The 27,252-nt window shown below is 37.0% G+C and overlaps 2 protein-coding genes across 2 annotated transcripts; both read left to right on the top strand.

Moving 5' to 3' along the window:
• The first annotated feature begins 7,821 nt into the window (after nucleotides 1-7,821).
• LOC143391842 (olfactory receptor 5B3-like) lies at nucleotides 7,822-8,748 on the top strand. Its single transcript, XM_076844596.2, has one exon. The coding sequence runs from the start codon at nucleotides 7,825-7,827 to the stop codon at nucleotides 8,746-8,748; it is 924 nt and encodes a 307-aa protein (XP_076700711.2). The 5' UTR covers nucleotides 7,822-7,824.
• Nucleotides 8,749-25,636: 16,888 nt separating this feature from the next.
• Nucleotides 25,637-26,572, top strand: LOC143391841 (olfactory receptor 5B3-like). The gene has a single exon (XM_076844595.1). It carries the CDS (start codon nucleotides 25,649-25,651, stop codon nucleotides 26,570-26,572), a length of 924 nt encoding a protein of 307 aa, XP_076700710.1. The 5' UTR covers nucleotides 25,637-25,648.
• The last annotated feature ends 680 nt before the right edge of the window (nucleotides 26,573-27,252 follow it).

The following is a 27,252-nucleotide window of genomic DNA, read 5'->3' as shown; positions in this document are numbered from 1 at the left end:
ACCAATTCAGGAAACTCATCCTTAAAGTAGGTCTCCTCTAGAACCAATATCAATACAAAATTCTGGTTTAAAAAAGGTTATCAAATATTCAGAAGAAATAAAACTAATAGAATATCTCATAAGTTATTTTTATCTACTTATGGAATTGGTTCCCATGAATATGGAGACTGAGAAGACCAATATGCAAGAGGGAGCATGCTCAAGACCTGGAAGAACCGGTAGTTCTCTAGTTAGTAGGCTGACAAAAAAGCTCCAATAGTGTATGGAATACCTCCTCCTTTTTCTTGTCATTTTATTAAAAGTTACATGTTCATATATTTGTGCCCACTGCCATAGATTTATAATTGATGCTTTGTATATTTAAAAGACCATGAGTGAGGAACAGTGGAATTAAAACAAAAAATGCAATACTATGCAATTATATGTATTTTTAATTATTATAGGCAGTCATCTTCAGCAGGACTTTGATATCTTTTCAAAATTGTTTTATTTTTAAGCAATTTTTTAATTATGATGAAGAACCTTGTATCCATGTGGGTTCAAGTTATTTTATGGTGTCACTTCATTTCAGGTTGGAGGAAAATTTATGCATTTCTTGAAAAGCAGTTCTACCAGTGGCCAACTCTCAGGTTTCCTTTATCTCATGCAGTTTCTGTTTTGTACATGATTCTTGAAGAATAGTTCTCATGACTTAGATATAAACTGTCCCACGAAAATCTTTTATGTGAGACAATGCAAGAATTATATGGTGAAATGACTAGGTGATGAGAGCGTTCATCAAATCAGTGGATTAATCTACTGATAAGGATTAACTGGGTGGTAATGGAGGTAAGTACAGGCTAGAGGAAGCAGGCCACTGAGGGGTGTTTTGTGGTTTACATTTTGTTTCTGGTGAGCAGAGCTCTTTTTCACTCTGTTTCCTGGTTGCCATGTTCTGAGATGCTTTCCTCCACTTCACCCTTCCATTGTGATATTCTGCCACACCTGGGGCCGGGAGCTGCCTGAGCTATGAAGATGAGCAACAATGCAGTGAATCTCTAAAACTATGAACCTTAATCAACTTTCTTCCTCTACATTGTTCTTGTCAGGTCTTTTGGTACAATGAAGGGAAACTGACAGCAACAATAGTTTTATTGTATGTAGATTTGTTCAAGATTTCTCTCCTACTCACAAATATTGAATATGTCTTCTTACTACTTCTGGCTCCATGGTTATTTATGAGAAAACCCCTATTAATCTGATTAGTAATCCCTCGAGTTACTCAAGATGTAACAAGGTTCTTATCTTTCCGGTTTTTACATTCCTCTCTTTGACTTTGAGCAGTTGAATTATGATGTATGTGTGCATTTCTTTAGGTTTGTACTAAGGCTTCATGGGTTCTATAAATATTTTGGAAGAGGAGGTTCACATCTTTTATCAAATGTGAGCTTCTAGTCATATTATATTAACTATTCTTCAATTCTTCATGTTTTTTCTCCTTTTGTTCCAGTTATCCATATGTTGGTGACTGTGGGGCAAGCAATAGGTCTGTTAGGCTCCATTAAGTTATTACTCATTCTTGAATCTTTTCTACTCTTTCTACAGATTTATAGTGATTGATTTATCTTCAACATTGCTGATTCTTCTACATGCTCAAATCACCATTTGAACTTTCTAATAAATTTTTTAATTTCACTTACTAAGGTTTTTAGATCTTGAATCTATCTGGGTCTATTTAAAATTTTTGTGTCTTTATTGATATTAAATTTTTATGAAACATCATTTTCCTATATTGCTCTACTTCCTCGTTCAATATTTCCTCAATTACTTTGGGTATATTTAAGACAGCTGATCTAGATTCTTTTCTTTCTAAATATAATGTTCATCCTCTCAGGCTGGTTACTGTGAATTTCTGCTTTCTGTGAATGAGAAATATTTTATTATTTATTTTCATATATATATTCCTTATGGTTGACAATTGGACATTGGTAATATTTTAGTTTGGTTACATAGTAAATCAAATATTTCTCCATCACCAAGGTCATTGCTTGTTATGGGTGCTGTTGCTAATTTTGTTGAGTTCTCTAAAAATTAATTATTTTGGTTCTGGGTATTGAAGCCAGGGTTCTGTGCATACAAGGCAAGCACTCTACCACTGAGCTAGAGTCCCAGTTCCTAAAATACTTTCAAGAGTGTATAGTCTTTGACAACTTTGGTCTGAAACCTCTGTCCTTTTCCTTGAGAAAATTGGAAGTTTAACAAATATTTCTTAAATTCCATGCGTATTAACTTTCTTCATTATTATTTTTTAAATTTTTATTGGTAGATTACAATTACACATAACAGTGGGATTGATTATTCAATATTTATATGTTCATATAATGTAATTTGATCAGTCTCATTCCCAAGTACCTCCTTTTTCTTCACCTCCTCTTTCTCCACATGATCAACATAGTTTATTCTGCTGATCTGCCTTTTATTATTATTTTAAGTTGTTGATTTCAATTCTATACAATCAAAATAATTGAAATATAGTTTATATATAATGTGTAAAAATAATATTTATAATATAATATATCATATATAAATAGTGTATAAATATATATAAAATAATATGTATAATACATAATAATATGTATATATACTGTATATAAATGATATATATACATGCTATGTATATAAGCAATAGTTATATATTATATATGTAAATAATATGTATAAAGTAATATATACACATACTATATATATAAACTATATATGTGTGTGTGTATATATATATATATATATATATATATATATATATATATATATATAAAAAGTAGGATTCATTGTACTATGATCAGGCATGAACATAGCATAATTCGATAGATTTCATTCCTGATGCTCCCTTATGTCCTCCCCACATACCTTCCCAATCCCTTCTCTACTCTGTAAGTATACCTTCTATTTTTATGATATCACTTTCTCTTTGTCCACGTATGAGAAAAAGCATTTGACATTTTCTATGGCTGGCTAATTTCACTTAGCACATTGGTTTCCAGTTTTATCCATTTATCAGTAAATGACATGATTTTGTTCCTGATTCACTAATCACTAATTTTCTAAAAATACTATAAAATTCCAAAAATATTAGAAAAATTCACAGGAACCAGCCTTTGGAGTCAGAGAGGTTTTGCTTTCTTTTGGGGTATTTCTGTGGTATTTCTGTGTAACAAGCCCTTGGTATTCCCCAAACTACCTTTTACTTCAGTTCTGTCATATAAGGAAATGGTAGCTTGCATCTAGACCCCCTATGTAATTCACATTCATCTCTCATCTCAGTGGCTGTTTAAGAAGAAAAATAAATTTTGCTAAAGAAATTTCTATAGGTGTATTAAAGAATACCAAAAATTAAAGTATATAAGAAAATAATTCAAAAACTTAAATACCAAATAAAAATAAAAATGTGAAACAACACAAATAGATTGCTTGTATATAAATGATATTTATATATACATGCTATGAGTTCAAAGGAGAAGAGACTTTCAGAAAATAGTTTCAAAATTTTTTATTCAATCAAGAAGTACTTATCTTTTCACGAATCAATCAGACTCCTTTATATTTACACATGTGCCATAAAGCTGATATTCACTCACACAAAAAATGTTGAAACAACTGTCTAGATCAGTCTAAGATGTAATAATCAAAGACTAAAGCAAAGGCAAATGTTCCTTACAGAATGGAATTAATGTATAGGCTTACTAATCTTTGATACGTAAGTTTCCACAATGATACAGTTGAAAATAGGAATAGACTTCAAATACTAAGTAAAAATGTGGAATTCAAAGGCAACGTATTCCAGTACTCCATATTAATAGCTAGAGATGTTCTACCAAAGACAAAACCAATTGGATGAAAACAGTTGACATGGGCAAGTTATCCAATAGAAGCTCAAATGAAAAGCTTTACATGATTGTGCGAGTGGTTATAGGGCCATGTGTTTGACAAAGTCCTTAGAACTACCTACTATAAAATGTGTATTTTACTGTATATGAATTGTGCACTAACTAGAACTTTTGAAAAACAAAAAGGCAATACGAAGACGTGCATATTATGTTAGCCTATTGATTCCCACAGGTAGTTTAATTGATTGTTTCCCAGAAAATAGAAAGAGGAACTGCAGAGTCTCACAGGTAAAAACGCCACAGATCCCCAAGTCTATATAATTCTCTCCACATCTCTATGTATTATTCTCAAAAGAAAAAAAAATGTATAGGACTCAATGTCACATTGTTTTTGAAGGAACACATGACGTGCCAATGCTTCATTGGTCATTGTTTATTAATCTTGATGATTGTCCTGAGGACACACAGGCCTTCTGACATGAGGACTTGCTATGAGCCTTCAAACAGGGTCAGGGAATCACACAAAGACAATCGTCCCATTGTTTGACATTTAAGCGATAAGTTCATCCCAAGATGTATTAGAGACCGGGCTTCTTGTTGTTTATGGACACAGTCCATGAATTATGTGGAAGATATAATCTTATCAGGCTTATTTTACAAATAAGGAGGAGAAAGGAGATTCTTCAATGAAACAGAAAGAATTCATGATAAATTTGGAACTTCACCCATGTTTGTGTTCTGCCCTCCATTTCTCCATGCCTGGGACAACTTGGAAAGTTTTGACCACTGCCTGGGAGAGATCCACTCACAGAATATATGCAGTACTCCATGGTGGATTGTATGATTTCTGACTGACTATTCTGAATTGAGAGATTTTTTTTCTCCTACACCAAACTGGTAAGCCCTGTATTCCTTAAATATTCTTAATAAGAAGTGTAATTTATGCAAAAAAAAAACAACAACAACAGTGGGGTGGCCATAATACCTGAGAGTTATTTTAAAAGAGAAAGGAATGAATTCAACACTTTTCTGAAAAACTGAGAAGACTCTGGGATACAAAAGTCAAAATTCCTGTTACAATGAATTTAGTGATTCTCATGACACATCATGCTTACTTTTACAAAAATACACATGAAAATATGAAAAAGAAGATTCATTGTTTAGCAGGTGATTTTGTCTTGTTCACTATGCATATATGACTCATTATAGGCCAAACAAACAAACAACCCCCCACCAAAAAAATCCTAGAAGAGAGAAATGATCCTTCTTTAAACTAGAAAGGGGTCCTCAGGATTAAGAAGCTCTGAATTGCTCTCTCTCACCTCCCTGCAGGCTCCTGCTCATCATTACTAGAACTTCCATACACTTTGACAATGAGGGAGCTGAAAGCATTCATTTAGATTCTGGAGAAGATGACATTAAATGTTTCATTTTGAGACTTTCTCATTCTGGCTAGGTAATTTTGGAAGATCAGAAACTTCTCAAATCCTCAATTTTTTAAAAGACTATGTAAATATAGTATGCTCTCTACCTTAAACACACATGAATGCCTAAAGCCCTTATAATTTCTTGTGGAAATAGTGTGTTGGTTAAGGTGATGTGTGTTACATTAGACCAACACAATGACTTCACAGAAAGTGGAGAAGTCAAATTCTTAGGAGATGCAATTTTAGGGAACAATAGTTACTTTGGGGTAGATATTCTTCCAAAGGCTCAATGGAAATTTTTTAAAAAATAAAAATAATGTTACTACAAAGAACAAATTTAAATATGATATTACAGGACAGGGAACGTAGAGCAAAAGCTAAAGACAGCCCATAAACTGGGAGCTTTTAACCCTGGGTTTCTGAGATTTGCCTATGGAATGACAGTAGGAGAGAAAGAATATTTGTTGTTGTTGTTGTTGTAAAGAAAAACGAACTCTTCTACCCAAACTAAATATATTGATTTTAAGAAATAATTTTTATTTGTTTTAATTAGTTATACAGACAGTAGTATTCACTTTGATACATCATATATAATGGAGTATAATTTCATTCTTCTGGTTGTACATGATATAGAATCACACTGGTCATACAGTTATATATCTACATAGGGTAATAATGTCTGATTCATTCTACTGTCCTTCCTATCCCCATACCCCCTCCTCTCTCTTCACTCCCCTCTATCTAATCTAAAGTAACTATTTTTTCTTAGCTCCCCTACCCAACCATGGTGAATTAGCATCCACATATCAGAGAAAACATTCTTCTTTGGGCTTTTGTGGATTGGCTTATTTCACTTAGCATGATATTTTCCAGCTCCATCCATTTACTAGCAAATGCCATAATTTCATTGTTTTTTAAGGATGAGTAATATTTATTTATATATATACACACACACACACACATACACCCCATGTTTTTATCTATTCATCTGTTGAAATTTTAAGAGCGTGGCCCATTGAAATTACAGGAGCATCAGTCACATGCTTGGGGCAAGGACAGAATGTCAGTGGAGAGACCACAAAACGTCAGTGGACCTAGTGTGGGAGAAATGCTCTTTGGGGAGAGAAGCTTCAAAACTTCAAACTCACCCACAACTAAGTCCTGCATGTGAGCATGCCCTCCATCAAATCAAGATAAAGACCATGATCCCATCCTAATAAGAACATGATAGCTACATTCAACATGCTGTGATTACACCCAGTATTTTGTTATCTTTTCTGCATATCTTATTTGATTCCCACCATGATACCTCATAATAGTTCTCCTTGTGATTTTCACTTTGCAGGTGGACATAATGTGCTCAGGGTAGTTGTGTTAGGATTGGTGATTCTTAGTGGTTAATGGTAGGTTTGATGTGAGTTTCTTACTAGAACCCAAACTCTGTGTCTGCTAAATCTGATGACATGGCTTCTCACTAAATCACTTCTGCATGCTGAATAGAGTTTTTCTAGATCTGTGATCCCTATTCTCAGGGATAATCTGTGTAGATTCCAGATTTAAATCCCTCTTGAACCTAATTAAAAAGTTATCCTGTTCGCCATCAACATGTGTAGACATGTTGGCAAAAACAAGTAGGAGGGTGCTGGAAAAAGTCAACATGCCCTTCAGAGATTGCTGTTTCATTTAGGATCCATTCTTAGTTGAAAGAGGGATCACCACACTGTTCTGGATGATTTTTTGCTTCTTTTACCTCTAACTAGAGACAAACATATACTGAAGGAAAGGAAATGATCCCCCAATCAGTCACTCACCCAGTTCTCTGTGATGTCCCAAACACAGTGTTGGAACTAAAGGTGACAAGGTGTAATTGTACACTGAGTAAAATTCACATTGGTCTGAATTCAGATTAGACGATTAAGCTCAGGGACCACTCACAATGAGTTAAAGGTTTCCAGAACAGAAATTGCCAGGTAATACTTGTTTACAAATAAGTGAAGAGATTTCCAAGCCTCTCTTGCTTCATAATTTGCATGAATATTGCAATCAGCCAAACTCCTAATATTATTGGGAGGAAACAATGAATACACATCTGATATGTCTAGAGCAGTTGTAGGTCAGTGAGCAACATGGAAGGGCCAGCTTTGACAGCTCAGCAGAAGTACATGGTTGCAGAGATGTACCTACCCTTATGTTATTTTCCAAAGGGTAATGAATTATCTAATCACAGTTTAAATAGCATAAAAATTTTAAATTGTTTGTAATTCATGAATGTTCCTCAATTTGACAGTATGTAACCCTGTTACATATACAATTATATATAATTTGTTATAAATAATTATATATATAACTTGTACACCAAACATGGTTTTTTATTTCCCAAACATGGTTTTAAGTTCAATGCTTTTTGTGAAGAATTTTTAGCATGCAAGTTTTTGAAAGACTACATAGGATATGCATACTTCCCAAGTTCACTATGATTTTCTTATCATTTTTCTCATGCTGTAGAATATCACAGTCTTCTTCAGATAACATAGATGGAGAACAGGACAGAAGTGACACAGTTCATCCTTCTGGGACTGACCAATGACCCAGATCTACAAGTCCCCCTCTTTGTGACCTTCCTCCTCATCTACACCATCACTCTGGTTGGGAACCTGGGGATGATCCTTTTGATTCTCCTGGACTCCCGTCTCCACACTCCCATGTACTTTTTCCTGGGCAACCTGTCTCTGGTGGACTTTTGCTACTCTTCAGCTGTCACTCCCAAGGTCATGACTGGCCTCCTCCTTGGAGACAAGGTCATCTCCTACAATGCTTGTGCTGCTCAGATGTTCTTTTTTGTAGTCTCGGCTACTGTTGAAAATTTCCTCTTGTGCTCAATGGCCTATGACCGCTATGCAGCAGTGTGCAAGCCCCTGCACTACACCACCACCATGACGACAAGTATGTGTATGTGGCTGACCTTAGGCTGTTATGTCATTGGTTTCCTGAATGCCTCCATCCACACTGGGAACACGTTCAGTCTTGTGTTCTGTCTTTCCAATGTGGTCCATCACTTTTTCTGTGAAATTCCAGCAGTCATGGTTCTCTCCTGCTCGGAGAGACATGTGAATAAGCTGGTTCTTATTTATGTAGCCAGCTTCAATATCTTTTTTGGTGTTATAGTTATCGTAATATCCTACGTATTCATTTTCATCACCATCCTGAAGATGCGCTCAGATACAGGACATAGGAAGGCTCTGTCCACCTGTGCCTCCCACTTTACTGCAGTCTCCATTTTCTATGGGACTCTAATCTTCATGTACTTACAGCCCAGCTCCAGTCACTCCATGGACACGGACAAAATCATATCTGTGTTCTACACCATGGTCATCCCCATGCTGAACCCTATGGTCTACAGCCTGAGGAACAAGGAGGTCAAGAGTGCATTCACAAAGACAGTTTTAAAGGCAAAATAATCTTTATGATTATGCTTCTAACTTTTTTGAGATGCATAGTACCTGAACTCATTTCTTTATGATCTTTTCCATGTGATGTGGCACATATTTCATGGTCTTTAATTTTGAAATTATTATGCATTGGTGGAAAAATTCAAACACGGTGACTGGCATATCGAATACTGACAAGCTCCATATTGGCCCTATAATTAGTCAAGTGCTATTTTCTAAAACCTTTTTTGGTTATTCTACCTGGCACACAGGAACTAACTCTGCAGGTATGATTAACTGAGACTTTTAGGACTGAGAAGCCATTGAAATTAACCATGGATACCTTAAAGCCAATACCATGCATATTATTAAATAAAGTCAGAAAAACACAACCACAGAAAACAGGGGAGTTGGCAAGAAGACCATGGACGCAGGGGATATTAACATTTATGATAGCTGCCACCTCAAGGTAGAAGGTGTGAATGTTGGAGTTGCACCTAGAGATGATGTAGAGACTAAGACTCTGATGACACACTGGTCACAGCTCAGGAAGATGGTTTCAAGCTTCTGGTTTAGAATCCATATGTGCTGTCTAAACTTCATATATGCAATACAGTTATAGCAACCATAGAAAACAGCCAAAACATGTAGTCTTTTCCATGACACTATGATACATTACAATTATATATTAGTTTTGGAGAATGCAAAGAGAAACTATCTGCTCCTGGGGTTTGCTTTGTTGAAATATTAGTTTTTTACTAATTGATTATTTGCAGTTTTATAAGTATATTTAGAGTTCTTTATTATAGTCCATTTTGCTTGGGTGGGTATTTTCAGGAATCTGAATTTTTCAGTGTTTTCCAATATATTGTAATAGAGCTATTCACGAAATTCACTTGGTTCTTGGACATATAAGGTCAGAGGTTATATTCTCAGTTTTATTTATGACTTTGTTAATTTTAATTTTCTCTCTTTTTTCATAGTCTTCAAAGTTTTGTCATTTTGTCCACACAATCAATATTTGGTTTTATTGATTATCCCTATTCTTATTTTATATCTTATTTATTTATTCTGATCTAATATTTATTTTCTTCCTTCTGCTACTTTCAGTTTAAGCTTTCACTTTATAATAGTATTTCCTGCAAATTTGAAGTCAGCTTACTTCCTTGAGATCACTCCACTTATTTAACATAGACACTTACAATGACAACTTTCTGCTTCTGCCAAAATTTACTTTTTTGTTGTTTTGCTTCTGTTTGTCTCAAATTATTTTTAATTTCTTTCCCTCTCTTACTTATTGATTATAATGTATTCTTACATGTAGGAATACTAAAATTTTTCTTGTTATTGATTTTTACTTCAATTGCATTGTGGTGGGTGACGATGTTTTATGAGATTTAAATCTTCCTATGTTTATTGAGAATAGATTTTTAGCCTAAGATGTAGTTTGTCCTTGGGAAGGTTTTATGTGCAACTCAGAATAAGCAGTTCTTGGACAGAAGACTCAGTATGTCTGTTAAGACTTTTTGGATTATTATGTTATTCATATTCTCAGTTTCATCTTGATCCTCTTTCTATCTGTTTTATTCATTATTAAAAGTCACATAGTAAAGTCTATTACTATAGAATGGTCTAGATCTCCTTTTAATTTTGTTTACATTTCTTCATATATTTTGAGAACCAGTTGATAGATGACTATTTTTTAAATTAATTAATTTATTTTAATTAGGTATATATGACAGCAGAATGTATTTTTATTCATTGTACACAATTGCAGCACAACTTTTCATTTCTCTGATTGTACACAGTGTAGCATTGCACCACATATGCAGTCATACATGGACCGAGGGTAATAATGTCCATCACATTTGTTTTTAATAATATTCTCTTCAATAACTGGTGCCTCCAGATATATTGTTTATTTTTCTCTTCTAACATATTTTTTTCTTAAAGCCTATTTTGTCAAATAATAACTTCTTTTGTTTTCCAGGAGCAGATAATGAGTGAATATTTTTCCATCATTTAATTTTCATGCTATTTGTGTCTTTGTATATAAGTAGCTTTTTTGTAAATATTGCACAGTTTAATCATCCTTTCAAATCCATTCTTCCATTGTCTACCTTGTTGAAAAGTTTCATTTACTTATTGTTCAGTAATAAATGATAATAAAGAACTGCTGTAGTTTTTCTGGTTTTGATCTAGCGTATGTTCTTGCTCCTAAAATGTTTGGATACAACTTCCTTTTATGTGAATTACTTTTGTCATGTACCTTTTTATTCCTATATCATTCATGTATTAATTTCCCCAAATAGTTTTATTAGTTAGTGTTCTCCATAGAAACAGAGAGTTGTGTGTGTGTGTGTGTGTGTGTTGTGTGTGTGTGTGAAATAGGGAGAGAAGAGAAAGAGAGAGATACATTATGAGGAATTCATTCTTACAATTATGGAGACTGGCAGATTCAGGTCTGCAGAGTTGGCCAGCAAAGAAAGACTTACTAGAACTAATTGTGTATTTCAGGTCTGAAGCCTCAAGAAGAGTTCCACAGAGCTGATGTGCAATCACTCTAAAGGCAGTTGTTGGAGAATTCCCTGTAATTCAGGAAGCAAGTGGTTATGTTACGTTGAGATCTTCAGTCATTAGATGAGACTCATTCATACTTTGCCCAACCCAAGTTTCACTGGATTAAATGTTAATATCATCTAAAAACACTTCCTAGGTTGATGAATTAAAATTAATCATCACAAGTCCTACATTTGTTGACTTGGCACTGATACACATTTCTTTAAAACATACTTTATCTCCAAATAAGGCAATAACAAGGCAATTCGCCCACCTAACATAATATAATGTCCTGAGTATAAGCAAACACATACTGATCTCTCCTCACCACAGGATGCCAATAATTTGGATGATGTTTACACTTACTGTTGATATCCAATAACTGTTATGTAAATGTAATAACATTGTACTTAAATACTATGAACTAAAGTGAACACATCAAGTGATTCATGATAATGGGAGAAGAGAGAGGGGGAAATAAATATATTTCAAATAGCACACATATGCTCATAAACAACGTAAGAAGAAATACTCATAACTGTATTCTTAATTTTAACTTCTTGTGGGAATATAACTAGTGTTCTAAATACCTAGTTCTACTACCCATTCTCTTATTTTCCTTCCTTCAGTGAACATTTCATTTGTTTATTGTTCTTAACATGTAGGGGTGATCTAAATCTCCATTCCTGAAGGGCCAAGAACATTACTAGCCTTTATTTGAGTTGTCATAGTTTCCCATTCAATGGGAATGATAACACTAAGACAACCCTAAGGAATATCTTGTATTTCCTGTGCAATTTTCCTTACCTCTACTAGGAAACAGTAGCTTAGTGTTTTCATGTTACTCGTGATTAAACAATCATAAGAAATGCAAAATTTTTCTTCAATGGATGATTCAGATGAATGATAATCTCAATGAGAAAATGGAAAAATTGACTTGTAGTTCACTAGAATCTATGTAAACTCCCCTGGTAGTAAACTCTATGTAAACTCTCCAGCCATTGAATTAATCCCATTTTCACCCATCAGCTTTTTCATAACTGTGATCAAAATACCCCCCAAAGAAAAAGTTAGAGGAGAAAAAGTTTATTTGGGTCTCAAGGTTTCAGAGGTCTCAGTTCAGAGACAGCGGACTCCTTCACTCTGGGCTCATAGTGAGGCAGAACATCATGGGGGAAGAGCACAGCAAAGAGAAATCACTACCTTCATGGCAGCAAGGAAGCAGAGAAAAAGGAAAGGGCCACAGGAAGAGTAAATACTTCCAGGGCACAGCTTGAGTGACCCACCTCCTCCAGCTATGCCCCACCTGCTTACAGTTATCTCTCAGTCATCCATGCAAACTAGGGTGGTCTGATTGTGTTATAGCTCTCACAATCCAGTCATTTCACTTCCAAATACTCAGTTATTAACACAAGGGCTTTGGGGGAAGACCTTATAGCTAAACCAAAATATTTGCCCCCTTTCTCCCCAAATTTATGTCTATCTCACAATATAAAATTCATTTAATTTATCTCCAAGAGTCCTATAGTGTTTACAGTTTCAGCATTACCCAAAATCCAAGTCAAAAATATCATCTGAGACTCAAAGCAAAGTCTTTACTGTGAGTCCCTGTAGAAACCAAAAGCAAGTTACTTATATCCAATAGACAGTGGCACAGAGTAAACATTTCTATTCTGAAATGAGGAATATGGGTACAGAATGAAGGAACAGAATTGAATTACGGTCAACACAAGACTAAAGCCCAGCCAGTCAAACAGGTCCAGTAACTCCAAGTACGGCATCTCTAGAACACCTGATAGGGAGATGTGCTTCCAAAAGTGTATGGGCAGCTCTGGTTGCCAGTAGCAGAACATATGGGTTTTCTTTTAGTTTTTTTTTTTTCCTGCAGACAACAGCTTTTCTCAGCAAATAGTTCACATTACTGGCATCTCTTAATCCCTGGGGTCTCCATCCCAGTTCCAGCTTCACCTTCATAACTTTATATATTACCTTCTCAGGGTATTGACTCTAACCCTGCCATACTTTTACTGGTTTCTCGAGCTTTCCTTTGAAATCTCAGGGGAAACCTTCATGACCCCTTAATTTTAGCATCCTCTCTTCCTGTAAAACCATCACCATAAGAATGCTGCCAAGTACACCACCTGCTCATTTAGTGCATGGATCCCCTGGTATCATGGCTGCAGCGCCTTCTGAGTACCTATGTGTCCCAGAATGGTGAAACAACATTTTAGCCCCACTCTGCAAGCAGGGTTTCCTCATTATCCCTTCTCAAAGGAATTTTTACTTTTACATCCTTGAGCTTGCAATGGATGTTGTTTTATCAATTCCTGAGAATTTCTCAAGCCATCTCTTCTATTTTCTCTGTGCAAAGTATTTAGCATAGCATTAAGGACTGTAATTTCTCCAACAAACACAACTTTCTTGGCTCCAGCTTTGTATGTACTTTTCCAGCCAAATTTCAAGTTTTAAAAATCCTTTAGCTGTTTTCTGCTCTCAATTCTTACAGTAAGCTGACTAAAAGCTACCAGAAATGTCCATGCCACTGGATGAATGCTGTGCTGCTGTAACTTTTCTCAACCACATTAATTAGTCCATCACCTTTAAATTCAGCCTCACACCAAATCTCAAGACACGGGCAAAAAGTTGACTAGGTTTTTTTTTTTTTTTTTTGCCAGAATGTAGCATGAATTTCTTCTAGTCAAATTTCCAATAGAATCCTCCAAAACCTCATGAGCATGATGTATAATTCTATTGGCATTCTAGTCTTCTGAGCTCCCACCAGAACTGCCCACTAAGCTTCACCTCTGCCAGCCTGCATCTCCAAACTTTTCAAACTACCTTTTGCAAACCAGCTCCAAAAGCTTCTGAACCATGTGGTCAGGTTTGTCTTAGCTATGACCCCACTTCTTGGTACCAGTCTCTGTTTTGGTCAGATATTTTTATCACTGTGACAAAAAAAAAATACACAAAAAGAACAAATTAAAGGAGGAAATTTTTATTTAGCTCATGGTCAGAGGTCTCAGTCCATAGGTGAGAGACTCCATTGCTCTGGGTCCAAAGTAAGGCAGAACATCATGGGACAAAACTGTAGTAAAGAGAAGCTTCTCTCCTCATAGCAACAAGGAAGGAGAGGAGTGGAGTAGGGAGAGAGATGTTGCAAGAAGAAAAACCCTTCCAGGGGATGCCTCCAGTGATTCATTTCATTCAGCTACACCCCACGTGCCTGCATTTACCCAGATGGTCCATTCAAACTAGGATGGCTTGATTAGGTTACAGCTCTCGCAATCCAATTATTTTTATCTCCAAATATTCTTGCATTGACTCGGAGCTTTTTTGGAGAGATACCCCAGATCCAAACCTTCACATTGTTTATGCCTGCAAAACCTACACCAGGTGGAAGACACCAAGGTCTGCTACCAGCAGAAACAGTATCAAAGCCCAGTTTCACAGGTGGCTCTGAGTGCCTAGGAGCCTGAAACAAACTCTGTAGAAAAAATTTCTAGGCAACCCTGTGGGAAAAGGGAACCCAGGACTCTCTTCTCATAGCAAAGACTTTCAAACAAGTTTTCACATTACACTATTGAACTCTACACTATTCAGTTCCTGAAATGTTCTCAAGCATCTTTTCTACTCTTCTGGTGAAAAAGTACCTAGCTTTTCGTTAACGGTGCTTATCTCTTCACTAACCACACCTTCCGTGGTACCAATTTCACATGTGTTTTTCTAGCCAAACTGAAATATTTTTTATATTTCTGCTCTCTTCCTCTTTCTGACTCTCACTGTAAACCTGGTAAAAGTTGCCAGCAATACCATGCCTCTGCCTGATGCTGTAGTTCCTTAATCTTTTCACCACCAGATTAATTATTATTCACTACCAGATTTATATTCAGCCTCACACACATTCTCAGATATGGACAAGATATGGACAAGTTTCTTGCTGAAATGTATACTGAATGAAACACTAATGAGTGTCTAAGTAAGCTTGCAGTGAGATAAGATGCTCTCCAAAGAATATTCTAACAAAGGAAACGGAGAAGGGAAGCTGCCCACTTCCCTTAGTTCCAGTCTTTAGGAGAGAATCTAATCACATTGATCCTGGTTTTACAGTAAAGGAATATACTCATAAAATATCTGAGAAAATCCACCTGTGCAGTAGGCATGCAAGCTATCCTATATATTTCCTCTGCTTGCAGACATAAGGCATCCCTCCATTTTATCCTGCCCTAGTGTCACTGAGAGTAAGTAATAAAACCTGCCTGCTTGGTCCCCATGTTCGTTTTGGGGGATCAGTAAACAGTATGCTTTTGGGTGTTTATAGCCCTGGGGTTGAAGAATTGGCATAGTCAGCAGGATTCCACAGGGGGACTTGTTGAGTTGACTCCAGAATTGGGGAGGGACTTGGTGTCTGAAAGGAAAATCCCAGGCCGGCCATAAGTCTCCATGTGGTTGGAGGTGACTTTTCTATCAGAGAGGTTGGAGCCATCAATGAATAAAAGGACACCCTAAAAATACAAAGAGGGGTGCTGCAAGTGTTGGAAGCAGTGTCCAAAGTGGTCACAGAAAAGCGAAAGGAACAAGCATTGCTGCTGCTGCAGTGGGGACAAAGCTCCTGCTGTATGCAATAAAGTTAGTCACATACCAGAAGCTAGCCACTGAGGCTCAGCTCTGTAGAATATAGGAAGCGTTAAAACTAGAAAAAGATGCTACTTTAGCACAAGTTAACAGCAAGGATGGGCTGCTGTGGTGCCTAGAATTTACAGATGACTGTCCATAGCAGGCTAATAGGCTAAACTGAGGGAAAAGCACATCCCCAGAGTCAGTATGAGTGCCCAGAGTCAGCCGGAGTGACTAGTGAAAACTGGAACCCTCAGACCTAGGACCCACTCAGGGAGTCCTCTACTTCTAGTGACATACAAGCTGAGGTGGAGAATGAAAATATAATCAAAGGTAGACCAGTGATGAATGGAGGAAGCCCCAGTAGAAGCACCCTGTGCTGGGTGAATCCAGATCTGCACCTCACTCCAGAGACATGTTTACATACTCGTATGAGACCACATATCTCCATGGAGCTGGTGGACCTGGGGTCCAAATACAGGCATGTCTGCTCTGCTTGTGGGGCCCTGGAACCGATGGAATTATGTTGAATGTGATAGCTGCTCACCCAGCTTTATGTCAGGAGCTTTACATCAGTTCTGCAGATGAAAGTGTTGGGACACTACTAGATTGGCTGCTTCTTGGCAAAATTCCAGAGATATTTCTATGCCCATAGGTACCTGGGCCTATATGAAATAACTATAAAGCTACTTGTGGATACTGGGAATTAAATATGCTACTCTTCCCAGGACCAGACAGTATGACTTGGGCTGCCAGGATGAGGAGTGCAGTGTAACACACAGCCTCTCCACCCATTTATTATGCCATGACATTAACTATTTTTCCATTAATAAGGCAGCACCTCCAGCAAGCAGTACAGATCTAGGGGAGACAGAAAGATTGTGACAGGAAACAGTGACACCCAGCCCAAATTGGAAAGACTTCTCTGAGCTTCTCATAGACACATGTGGGTAGACTTAATAGCAGAGGGAGTAGATCAGAGGAAAATAGACCAATAACCTAATGCCACCCTGGTACAGTTGTGGAAGTGACTGCTGAAGGGCAAGAGGTTCTGGCCATTACCTCTCAATAAGAAAACAAAAGGGGAGGCGATCTCAAAGGTAGAGTGGACTCTTCCTCCAAAAAGAGACAAGAAATAAGCCTCTCCAGTTAGGAGATTTAATAAAAGCAGAGTCCACAGCTCCCTCTAAAATGTAATGTGTGACTTTAGTGTAATAGGTGTTATTAATTAAGCTTATAATGGAATAAAAGAACTTGTGATTGCCCAGTTTAGGACTATCATGTGACCCACAGTATTGGGGGAAAGAGATTGAGTTTGGAAGTCATCCCACCTCTAAATTAGGCACACATTTCTCCTGCTGAGAGAAATAAGCTAATGGGCTAGGACTCTCACCTTGATAAGCACCAAAGAGAGAGCAGGCAAGACAGTTCTGGAATACAGCAACAATATCAGATATCTTTTTTTTTTTTTTTTAAGAGAGAGTGGGGAAGAGAGAGAGAGAGAGAGAGAGAGAGAGAGAGAGAGAGAGAGAGAGAGAGAGAATATTTTTAATATTTATTTTTTTTTAGTTTTTGGCAGACACAACATCTTTGTTTGTATGTGGTGCTGAGGATCGAACCCGGGCCGCATGCATGCCAGGCGAGCGCGCTACCACTTGAGCCACATCCCCAACCCAACATCCGATATCTTTATGGGCAGTTCCCAGCATGTCATAGCTGCCCACATAGTTTTGTATGCTTTAGTCTACAATGAAGTCTAATGGCAATTTCTTCTGCCAAGGTTTCCTACAACCATCTTATCTTCACCTGTTGTACAGCCATGACTGGTGTTTCTCTGGTAATGGGCTCTGTGACAAAAAAGACAGTACAAGTCTTTTCAACAGCCTATAATGTTCTTCTACCTGCTTCTGTAACTATTGACCAAATCCAATGGGAGTCTTATGTCCTTTAATCTGCTATCATAAGTTCCATCCAAAACAACCTGGAGTGACATGGATGGTAAGCTCAGCAGGTTTATATGTGTCTAGTGTTCCACAATTAAATGCATATCATTGTGTGAAATATATATTTATTTTTCACAGAAAGACTAAGAAATGATTAAGGTGACCCAGGGTTGCAGAATCCTGTGCCAAGGACATAGTAGAATAAGATATTAATGTCAAGCATCAAAGAGTCACAATAGGTATTCAGACAAGGATTTTAACAAATCAGTTCTGCAGAGTTGTCCAGGCAGAGAGTCTGGATGGAAGGCAGTTAGTGATCCCTCTTCAAAGGCAGGAAAAAATCACGCTGTGCCAAAGTCCAGTGGGAAAGAAATCAAATGTTCATCACTGTGGTGATGGGCAAGGCTCCTGATGATTGACTGGGTGACAGGATCAGTGTGACTGTGTTCAGTCTTGAGGGCTCTTCATTTTCTGGGTCTTAGGAGATGAGATTGATAAGCTCCTGTGCCTGGTGTTCCTGATGTGATTTGTGACTCCTAATTTAATTTGATAAATTTAGTAATTTAATTTGATTTGGTACTCCTAATTTAATTTGATAAGTTGGAAAATATAAATTATTATCAATTTGTGGTTGTGCTGGGAGATGGTGGTTGTTTACTTGTATAAACAAGGTGTAGAGTCGTTCTGTCTCAGCATGTGTACTGAAAATGCACTAACTAAAGGCAAACTTCCACTTTATGAAATAGAGTAACTGAGGGTTAGGCACAGTTTTAAAACTACTCTTCTATCTATTCAGAGCAGGGAACAGCCTGAAAACCACTGTTGTATACATTATACACTAATTCAGCAGGGCACAGCCTTTTCTCCACACTAAGACTTCTCTGACTTGCATCTTCAAAGTTTTCCAAACCTCTCACAAATCAGTTCAAAAAGTTTCTGAACCACATCAGTAAATTCACAGAAATCACCTAACTTCTTGCTACCATCCCCAATGGTGCACTTCCTCCAAATATGCCCCCACCTGTCTACAGTTTATACCTCCTCCCAATAGTCCATTCAAATTATGAATGCCTTGATAGACTAACCACTTATGAGGTCAGAGCCCAGTGATCCAATCACTTTTCAAGGGCCCCATCTCTAAATATTGCTGAATTTGGTGACCAAACATTCAACACTTGAGCCTCTGGGGGACAATTCATGCCAAAAGCATAAGTGCCCTCCTCGTACTAATATTCCACTGGGATGTTTTGTGCATCTGAGTGTCCATTTAGAGCCATCATTGAGTAGCCCTCAAAAGATCTAGTTATTTTCTTTATCAGAGTAAAAATTGCCCTAGTAAAAAACACCATTAAAATTTTGGATAAGGCAAGGAAAAGTATTAATAGCAAGATTATAAAGAATCATTATAAAGTATGCAGAAAATCAAGGGTTATGTTTTCTCTCATATGTGGAAGTTAGAAAAATCGAGGTATAAAAGAGGGATCTTATGAAAATGGAAGAGAGAGAGACCAGCAGAGTAGAGGAAGGGTTCACCCTGAGGGAAGAAGGAAAGAGATAAAGAGGAAGTACTGGGGAATAAAATGGAGGAAAGTTATGTTATGTGCACATAATAAAAAAATTACAATAAATACCATTAACATGTATATTATACTGCACCAACATTTAAAAATTTTAGAGCATGTCTTGATCTTTAAATTTACTTAAGTCTGGGAATTGATTGACAGATTTTGACTGTTCTTATGAATCAGGTAGATTTTGATCACTTGACTTAGAATCTGTTCTTATATATATATCGAATAAGAATTTAAGGGGCTAGAGTTTTGGCTCAGGGGTAGTGAGCTTGTCTGGCATGTGTGAGGCCTTGGGTTTGCTCCTCAGCACCACATATAAATAAATTAAATAAAAGATCCATTGACAACTAAAAACTATTTTTTTTTAAATTTAATAGACCTAATTTCTGGTTAACTTTTTGGAAAAGCAATGCTATAGGATTACACACATCCCACTATTCTTGCTGCTACTTTGAATCTGCTATTCATTATGTTAATCACAAACATCTTGCTTTTGGCAGTTGGCCCCTGCCACATTGGGATTCAATCATTCCCATGTTTTAATATTTTCCAATTAAGAGGCCTCACTTCTGACTTTAAGGTCTGGCCTACAGGGATGTGTAATCATAGAGCTCTAAAAAGATGCTTCGATTTCTCCTTACAAAATTATTTCTTCTCGTTGCTGTGGTATAAGGTGTGTTTTCTTTATCAACTCACAAGTGGCTAAGCACGTTTACAATAACAAATCCATTCTGACACTGCAGTTTACCTAAGGCTTTGAATCCCTTCTTCTAAAATAAACCAAAAGGTGTCATGGATTTCTACTTCATATGTTGAAGACCACCTTTTGTTGTTTCATCCAAATATAAAGAAATTTAGGAATCCTTGTAACTCTTTGACACACAACATTTAATGCAGAATTTATCTTTTTTTGACCTATAATAGCAATTTGGGCCTAATTCAGATTTTTCTTTCTTTCACACAGTCATACTATTAATATCTATGGCCATACCTAAGCCCAAGACTTATTTCTACATAAATTAGAAAACTCAAGTAGTGGTTTTGTAGATCAGCGCACCTCCTCCTTATCTATAACATACTGCGTAAGGAACTTCTGGGACCTGAAACTAGCTAGAGAGCTAAGGTGAAGAGCAGTGGCAAGGGGTCCTGAAGACAATCAGACTTGTTTTTCAGGACTGCTGCATCAGCTACAATAGCATAACCACCTTTTCTTGGCCTATATAGAGTTCCATTAATTTAATTTAATTTCTAATTCTAGAAACTCCAGAATCAAATCAGAAATTTAATCTTTAAGGTTCTATTCCACCAGAACAAAACTCTGTAACTCTATAAAATCTGGTTTGGGTAGAGTCTCAAGACAATGAGGAGAGAGAGAGAGAGAGAGAGAGAGAGAGAGAGAGAGAGAGAGAGAGAGAAGGGGAATACACTTATATATTGTTTTAACTGTATTATGAGGAATTGACTTAATGTATTTATGAAGGTGGAAAATTCGAACATGCTAGTGAATACACTCTGGTGGGAGATTAAATTAGAACAACACTATAGAAATAAGTATGAAGTGTGCTCAAAAGACTAGGAATGGAATCCATCATATGACCCAGTTATAGTACTTCTTGGTATTTATCCAAAGGAACTAAAGTGTACAGACTTGTGTGTGTGTGTGTATGTGTGTGTGTATGTTTGTCATTGGGTAAATGTATAAAAATTAGGTATATATACCAAATGGAGTTTTACTCAATCATAAAAAGGAACAAAATCATATCATTTGTAGGCAGATGGTGAAATCAGAGAACATGATGTTAAGTGAAATAAGTCAGACTCTGAAAGTCAAGGATCATGTGTTTTGTTTCATATTCGAAAGCTAGAGTACATTTTGGGGAAAAAAGTATCTCATGAAAATAGAAGGAAGAACAGTACAGTTAGAGAGTGGGGACTAGGTAGAGGGAGAGAAGAGAGAAGGGGAAGTTAGGAGAATGAAATGCAACAGATTACACTATGTGTAAGGGAAACTATATCACACTTAAGCCCACTATTGTATATAATTATGATTCATCAATAAAAGTATTTTTAAAACCCAATGCATGATCAATTTTTTATTAATTTTTAAAAATTTATATATGACAATGGAATGCATTACAATTCTTATTACACATTTAGAGCACAATTTTTTCATATCTCTGGTTGTATACAAAGTACATTCATACCAATTCATGTCTTCATGCATGTACTTTGGATAATGATGTGTTGTATGCATGTACGAATATGCCAAGAGGATACCAACTATTCAGTATAATTAATATATACCAATTAAGAAAGAAATGGCAAATGCTTTAGGAGATAGGTGTATATTCTAAAACATTGTGCAATGTATTCATTTATACAAACATTTCTTAATATCTTATTTTTTGGACAATTTTTGTTTTTCATTTATCAGTTAAAATTTTTACTTTTAAAAATATAATAATCAGCTTGATCCCTCCAGACAGTTTATTTGCTTCTTCCCTACCAAAGAAGGATAAGGAGTTGTAGATGGTCTCATGGGGAAAATCTCCAGAGATCTCCAAGTCTCTATAATTCTCTCCTGGCATCCAGGTATCACTCTCTGTAATCCCAGTGTGACTCAGAAGAAGCTCACTCCACACAATGCTCCATTGGTCCTTGCTTACCCACCTAAATGCCAAGCATTGTTAGTGCAGAGAGCTTTCTTCTGGCCTGAGGATTTACTGTGAGTCTTCAACCTGGTCAGGGAAAGCACCAAAAAAAGAAATCATATAGACGGACTTTCAAATGGTAACCTCTTCACCAGATGTTCTACAGACCTTCTTTATTGGTTATATACAGAATTGATGTGGGGACTTTAGGAGAGAAGTGATCTTGTCATGTTTATTTTATAAATAAGGAAGAAAAAGTGACTCTTCCAGGAAACAGAAAGAATGCAGTGAGGATTTGGAACTTGATCTATGTTAAGGATCTCTCCCCCCATTTTCCCTCTCTTAGAGAATGAGGAAACTTTGGACCACTACCCGAATGAGAACTGCTCTACTGGAACTTATGCTATACTCTGGCTGATTTGATGCCTCCACACTGACTCTTCTGGATCAACTTTTTTCTCATGCAGCAAACTAGTAAGCTTCTGCATTCCAAAAGCATCATCAGTGAGAAGGGTAATGCATGCAACAGTAGTGGGACAGCTATGCTTTCCTAGAGTTACTTAAAAAGAGAATGAGAAATCTTTAACATTTCTCTGAGAAACTGTGGTGAATAGGGGGTATAATGTCAAAGCTTCCATCATGGGTGATTTTGTAATACTAATGACACATTGTACTTATTTCTCCAAAAATCTGCACACAAAATAAGACACATAATGTTCTTATTGATTAGCTGGTGATTTTTGTCTTGTTCACTATATATTTACTTCTCATTTGAGGTCAACAAACAAACAAAAACAAAAATCAGAAAAAGTGAAATCATACTTCTTTAAACTAGAAAAGGTTCCTCAACAAACTAATAAACTCCGACCTGCATATTAAACTTTCCCACATAATCTCAGGCTGACTTTTACTAGCATATTGGCAATCATTAAGAATGGCATGACTAAAAGCAAGCACTTGTTATTAGATTGAGGATAGCTTTCAATCTTGTATTTTGATAAAAGGGAGATCCAGGGGATGAGGTAGATCATTTGAGTAACCCTACCTGGCATAGGCCTACATACACCCAGAAGTGAGAGAGTGTACACACACACACACACACACACACACACACACACACACAAACACACACTACTATGTGAAACCCTTATTGATTTTGCAAGATGGTACATGCTAAAAGTGGTCATAGATGTTAAGTTAGACCAACCTCATGTCTTCATAAAGTGAAAATAACCAAAGTCTTAGTAAAAATAAGTAGGGAATAGTAGTATTGGACAGATATGCTTCCCCAAAATTCTTTCAATTAAAGAATATTTAAATACTGTTACTAACACAAGAAAATATTCAAATAATGTGTTTTAAGATGTAGACTTGCCACCAAAAGAGATCTGTGAGCTAAAGACAGCCCTTAAATAGGGAATTTTCAACCCTTGTTCTGTGATTTGGCCACCTGGTCACAGTAATGACAGAAAGAATAATTTTTTAAGTAGAATGGACTTTTTACCCCATCTAAATTACTAGTTTATAGGGAAATTTTTTTCTTTAAGTCGCTCACATGAAACTTTTGGAGCAGTAATCTTGTGCTTAAAGTAAGAACAGCCTTTAAGGAGAGCACAAAAGATCTCACAGGCCCTTGTGCAGGAAAAAGGCTAGAAGAGAAGCTTGGAGACTTCTACTCACCCAGAACTGATAGTCAGCATCCAACCTGATCAAACCATGATAAAAACCATGATCCCCTTCACCCCTCACTAGCACTTAAGATTAAGGGACCAAAGTCTGGGGTGTGGGGAGGAGATGGGGATTTAGGAAAAGGAGAGAAAATACAGAAACAAGCCATTGAAATGCAGAATCAAGCCACTGATGTGCAGAAAACACAGTTGCAAACCTTGGCTCACACTCTTGGTCCTTGCCCTTGTAAAATGAGGGAAATACACAAGTGCAGAAAAACTGGTGGGAAATTGCAGTTCTACCCTAAATCCACTTCCAATCCAGCCACTGACCCAGCCCTTCTATAAATATTGGACCCCAAGCCCAAGTCAGGGCTGCAGCCTGCATTCTTCCTTGAATGTGTATCCATCTTTCTAAATAAACTTCTGCCTCTGACTATGCCAAAATAAATGAATAAAAAAAAATAAAGACCATAATTGCATTCTAATGATAATATAACCAAGACTCACCAGGCTCTGCTTGCCAGACACATATAAGATCCATTGTCCTTTACACAGTATCTTTCTTAATACCTAAAAATAGGTTTTAATACTGTCTTCATTTTGCAAATGGAAACATGATGTTCAGGAGAGTTAGGTTAGGGACAATGATACCCAGGTGGTAAACAGTAGGTCTGATATGTGTCTCTGCCAGGAACCTCAGCCCTGTATCTGCTGTATCAGATACACCTCCTCTCAGAACTGCTTCTGCAGGCTGAACATGCTCCCACCCACCAGTTATCCCACCACATCTACTGCACATAGACTTGCTATGGTGACTCAAGAGGTAAACTCTGCCAGGTACAGTAGTCCACACCTGAAATCCCTGAAAATTGGGAGGTTGAGGCAGGAGCATCTCAAGGTCAAGGCCAGACTCTGAAACTTAGGGAGACTTTCAGCAAATTATTGAGATGCTATCTCAATTTTTTAAAAAAATTTAAAAAGGAGCTGGGAAATAGATCAGTGGCAACGTGCCCCTGCTTTAAATCCCCAGGAACAAGAACGAAATCAGAAAGAGTTAAATTCTTCCTCAGCCTAATCATAGTTTATGCTTATAGCCACATCATAGTCCTCATAGTCAACCTATGCAGATATGCTGAGAATAATAAGCACGGGAGAGTTAGGAAAAGGTCACAATGCAATTTAGATCTTGTTAATTCATTTAGGGCTCCCATGAGAGGCAAATATAGTACGAATGAGATGAAATTTACATCCAATCACTCACTCTTTATTTATTTCACTTATGAAATATCAAACACTGAGATTGAAACAAAGTAGATGAGAGGAGGAGTAATTGTAATTTCAATTAAGTTTAATCTCTTTTATGTTCATTTTAGACTATGAGATTTAGGATCCACTCAGCTTGGGTTAGAAATTCACCTGGGTCCAGAGCAAGTGATTGACAAATAACACTGTGTGAATACGTATTAAGGGCTCTATCTCTTGTGTTTCATAATTTAAGTGGATGTAACACCAATTAAACCCATAAGATTGTTGAGAGGAAACTAAGATGAAAATCTAAAGTGTCTACAGCAGTTGTTGGCAGATGAGAAACATGGTTGTGTCAGCTGTTACTGAGCCGAGGAGTGATAAACAGATTCACCCACACAAGCCATTTTCTTCAAAATATTAAAATGCCTCTAAGAATTATACATGATGATTAAATTTAGTAGATGACCTATTAAGATTTCTCAGATCCAACAGCTTGTACTCACTATGTAATTAAAGCAGAAATGTGTTTCTCAAGGAGTCTTAAAAGAACAAGTTATTGGGATAATGAAAGAATATATCTTGTACTTATATGCCCCAATTAAAATTCAATGCCTTTGCCATTCTCTTCCTTTGTCCTCATTGCTACCTAGCATCTAGTGATTCTCAGGTAACCGATGGAGAACAGAACAGAAGTGACAGAGTTCATCTTGCTGGGACTGACCAAGGACCCAGGTCTGCAGCTTCCTCTCTTTGTGACCTTCCTCCTCATCTACACCGTCACTCTGGTTGGGAACCTGGGGATGATCCTGCTGATTCTCCTGGACTCCTGTCTCCACACTCCCATGTACTTTTTCCTTAGTAACCTGTCTCTGGTGGACTTTTGCTACTCTTCAGCTGTCACTCCTATGGTCATGGCCGGGCTCCTTCTAGGAGACAAAGTTATTTCCTACAATGCTTGTGCTGCTCAGATGTTCTTTTTTGCATTATGTGCCAATGTGGAAAATTACCTCTTGGCCTCAATGGCCTATGACCGCTATGCAGCAGTGTGCAAGCCCCTGCACTACACCACTACCATGACGACACGTGTGTGTGCATATCTGATCATAGGCTGCTATGTCTGTGGTTTCCTGAATGCCTCCATCTACACTGGGAACACGTTCAGTCTCACCTTCTGTAAGTCCAGTGTGGTCCATCATTTCTTCTGTGATATTCCAGCAGTTGTGGCTGTGTCTTGCTCTGATAGACATCTCCATGAGCTGGTTCTTATTTATGTAGCCAGCTTCAATATCTTTTTTGCTCTCCTACTTATCTTTGTATCCTATATATTTATCTTTATTACCATCCTAAAAATGCACTCAGCTGCAGGGTATCGGAAAGCTGTATCCACCTGTGCTTCTCATTTCACTGCAGTCTCCATTTTCTATGGAGCTGTTATCTTTATGTATTTACAGCCCAGCTCCAGTCACTCCATGGACACAGACAAAGTTGCCTCTGTGTTCTACACCATGGTCATCCCCATGCTGAACCCTATGGTCTACAGCCTGAGGAACAAGGAGGTCAAGAGTGCATTCTCAAAGATTTTTTTGAAGGCAAAATAATCTTTACCAATTTGATTTTAATTCTTTGAGATTCACAATATGTGTCTTCAAATATGTGTCCTCATCCCTGTGATTTCTTATCCATGTAACAAATCATATTTTAAACTCACACTGAAATTCAACTTCTTAAAGTAATACCTTTACCTTTGAAAAAATTTTTCATCTGAGAAAAAAAATTTAATGTCCATAAAAATAACACCTAGATAACAATATCTGTGATATCTTGGGGCCTGCTTGTTAAATCACTGATTAAAGATATTGATGTGTACGATCATTTTCCATGCAATATTTTTCTTCCACATGTCAATGGGTTTGTAAACCAAGTGCACACAAAAGCCCATGAGAAGAAGTGAAGTGGCCGTCCTGTGAGGACAACATACACCTACATTGGTGTGGCAAGTTTGCCAGAATTGATTTTGATGTGGCTGGTCATGGCAACTTCTTGAGGGGCAGGATGGGGGGTCTGGCAGTTGGACCATATTAAGGGATAATAAGACAACAAGTAAAACATTTTTCAGAGTGTGTCTGTGAGGAGTTTTTTCACTAGTTTTTGAATCAGTAGTCTTAGCAAAATCTTTCCTTACCCATGTGTTTTGGTCTGATTCAATCCATGGAGAGCTCACAGTAGAACAAAATAGTGTACAATAGGCAGATTATCCTTTCTTTTCTTCTCCTCTTCC

The sequence above is a fragment of the Callospermophilus lateralis genome, chromosome 2, assembly GCF_048772815.1.
Source record: "Callospermophilus lateralis isolate mCalLat2 chromosome 2, mCalLat2.hap1, whole genome shotgun sequence".
Taxonomy (NCBI): Eukaryota; Metazoa; Chordata; class Mammalia; order Rodentia; family Sciuridae; genus Callospermophilus; species Callospermophilus lateralis.
This window is presented reverse-complemented; position numbering and strand designations above follow the sequence as displayed.